Raw genomic sequence first — 3,083 nt, 5'->3', positions numbered from 1 at the left:
CATAATAAACTTTATAAAAATATATATTCCCATGGTATTCAGGGGTTGAAATGACAAGAAATTATCTTTTAAAACAGCACAGGGTTTATGAGGGGGTCCCTGGAAATTTTTTCGCCCTTGTAAGGGGTCCCCAGACTCAAAAGGTTTGAGAACCCCTGCTTTAGAGTCAACCCAATTCAAGAAGGCTGCCACAGCCTGTTGAATTTAGGAAACACAAGAACATCTATAACTCAGTGGGTTTTGCAGAAATTAGGCTAAAAATTGGTGTAAAAGTAGCTTTATCATCAACACACACATTGAGGATTATCTATTGTACAACATATTTGATAAAAATGTTGGACTTAACTGTGGGCACAAACCCTGTTTGTCAGTTAACAAAAAAATTCTCCAACTGATGGGAACTGACTTAAAATTTGTTGTGGTAGTAGCTGAGTGTCGTTCACAAYRCACACTCTGAGCACATCTTGTGATATTGCATGAGACTGCAGGTAATGTTGTGTTAATGTGTGTGTGTGTTGCAGGGGCGCTTTCTCCGAGGTGGTTCTTGCAGAGGAGAAGAGGACCCAGAGGCTAGTAGCCATCAAGTGCATCCCCAAGAAAGCGCTGGAAGGCAAAGAGAACAACATTGAAAACGAGATTGCGGTCCTCCACAGGTGAGCTCTCTGAGGTTACCTGCCTGTTGGTGCTGCAGCAGCTTCCCTGCATGCACGCGTGCAGCCAAGGTTACGGGGGTCAACCTGTAAAATAAATGGAATAAGATGACTAAACGGCACGGTGTCGGTGGAAAACAGTGGGATTGTGCGCCGGAAATGTCAGGAGTAAAAAAGAAGATAGACCTATTTTTAGTGATCCTGTTGCCGGGGCAACAGCGCACAGAGGCGGGGATGGTGTGGAGTTCCCCGCAGCAGTGTGTCGAAGAAAAGGGAAAGAGACGAGGAGGGTGGAGATGTGTTGGATGGAAGAAAAGAGAACGATCGGAACGGAGTTTGGACAAATATTTAAAGTGGCAGAAAAATCAAAAGCACCCATTGTCAGGAAGTTTTACAGAGTAAAAAGAAGGAGGAGGGGGATTTATTCATCCTGTTTGCCTTTTTCTGCTGCTGTGGTGTTACTGACAGCTCATATGCTCTCAGTTTGACTCGAGAGCCAGGAGTGATGCTCATCCGTCTGTCAGCCACTCTGTTCACACGGCTTTTTGAGTGGCATCAGAGCAGCATTTGTTTTCTGTTAAGGCCCATAGCTTTTCTTTGCACATCAGCTGCATTTGAGCATCTTTAAAGCGGGATCTGTCCTCTCTGGACGTGATTCGAGCTTCACCTGACTCTGATTTCTGTCCCAAATCTTCCTCAGAATCAAACACGCCAACATCGTTTCGCTGGAGGACATCTTCGAGAGCACATCCCACCTATACCTCGTCATGCAGCTGTGAGTTCCTCTTTGTCTTTAAGAAGACCAAATTAAATGCTAGAATGTTCACGTTTCTCACACATTCATACTTCACATTGTGCAGCAGAAATAATTTCATGTTCTGTTAGAAAGTAATGGCTTTCTGTAAAATTTGCCAAACTTTTCAGATACAAAGCATCTAAAGTTGGATTTTTCATTTGTCCTTATCTAAAAAAAAGTTTTTCCCTGCAGAAACTGGATAAACAGCTAAAAAGAACTTAATTGGTAAACACATTATTAGAACTGTCTTTTCTTTAACATTGACTCACTCTGTCCTGTAATGCCTTTAAATATAGTAGATTGTATGTATATCCTGTTTGCAGCCACCTCACCTCACTCTTTTTTTATTCCCTTTCAAGGCTCAGTCTTTGAAAATGTTCATATGTAGAAGATTTATTTATTTATTTATTAATCTAGAAATTATTTCGGGACCATATACTTGTTGCTTTACGACCCAGAATGGGACCCCGACCCCAACTTTGGCAACCAAACTGTCTGTTTCATCTTAGCTATTAACTAAACTTTCTCTCTTTTCTTTATTAGCTTATGCAATTTAATTTTTTCAATTCAATTCTATTCAAAAAATGTATTCATTTCTTTAAAAAACTAAAATAACTATATACAATAGAAAACAAAGAAAATACAAAAAATCAAAAATCTAAATAAAATGAAAGGTAGCAGAAGAATAAATCTTATAATNAAAAAAAAAAGGTTTGTCTGAATAATAATGAGTTAATGTGTTCTGCACCCTCTGATGGAGCACTGTAAATGCAGTCGATGTAAACACAATACAATGCTTTTTACGGGTCGATGAGAACTGGAGCTTTATGGGATTATGCTGTAAAATGATTTAAGGGTGTATTTAAAATGAAAGAAGAGATGGGTGTGAAATGGTCTGTAGCTTCACCTGTGCAAACATTTCTGCTGCGTTATTTGCTGAGCACAAGGTGTGGTTCACCTTGAGGGTGGATTGTCAAAAAAAGATGAGGTAAAACCCATGTAGGGTAGATGAAGCTGAGAAGTGGGCAGATGCCGAATTTGTAGAATTGATAGCAACCTTTCAGATGTCAGAGTAAGTGTTTTGGATTATGCTCAGCTACCACCACAKTTTAGCTCAGTATCTGTAAAATTTGCTGAGGTGCAGCTATTTTTCGTGATGSTCGTCTGGTTGTGGCGACCATCTTAAATCAGGTTGACATTGAAAGGTAATGTACATTCAGTGATTATGTTTTAGTTTCAATGATCTATGTCTGCTGGTTCATGAAATATTTTACTAACAGACTGATATATGTCTACTGGTTCATGAAATATTTTACTAACAGATACATATAAACACATTATCACATTTGCTTTTTGGTGGGAGCTGATAATTAAGTTACAAACATTTCGAAACAAAAGGGAAKTCTGTTTTTCTTATTGCTAAAGTTAGCCTGGTTCAAACCAGACCCTGTCCTTCACTTTGCTTCGTACAAGGGTCTGGACTTGATGCATAGACAATCGTTTCTTGCAGGAGGCGTGGCCTCTGCTGAAGCATGTGTGTGTTGTCGGTGTGAAGGGAGGCTAAGCTAAGAAGCTAACCGGAAATCACGTGTGCTGTAAACAACCCTACTGAGAGGAGAAAAGTACCGAGCCGAACG

At 39.9% G+C, this 3,083-nt stretch overlaps 1 protein-coding gene across 1 annotated transcript in view; it reads left to right on the top strand.

The window, feature by feature from the left end:
- The window catches only part of camk1a (calcium/calmodulin-dependent protein kinase Ia), a 30,993-nt gene that overhangs the window by 6,793 nt on the left and 21,117 nt on the right, over positions 1–3,083 (top strand). Inside the window, exons 3-4 of the mRNA XM_014006256.1 lie at positions 522–653; positions 1,351–1,425. Of these exons, the coding sequence (XP_013861710.1) occupies positions 522–653; positions 1,351–1,425 (207 nt within the window). The remainder of the gene's footprint in view (positions 1–521; positions 654–1,350; positions 1,426–3,083) is intronic.

The sequence above is a fragment of the Austrofundulus limnaeus genome, unplaced genomic scaffold, assembly GCF_001266775.1.
Source record: "Austrofundulus limnaeus strain Quisiro unplaced genomic scaffold, Austrofundulus_limnaeus-1.0 Scaffold35, whole genome shotgun sequence".
NCBI classification, from domain to species: Eukaryota; Metazoa; Chordata; class Actinopteri; order Cyprinodontiformes; family Rivulidae; genus Austrofundulus; species Austrofundulus limnaeus.
This window is presented reverse-complemented; position numbering and strand designations above follow the sequence as displayed.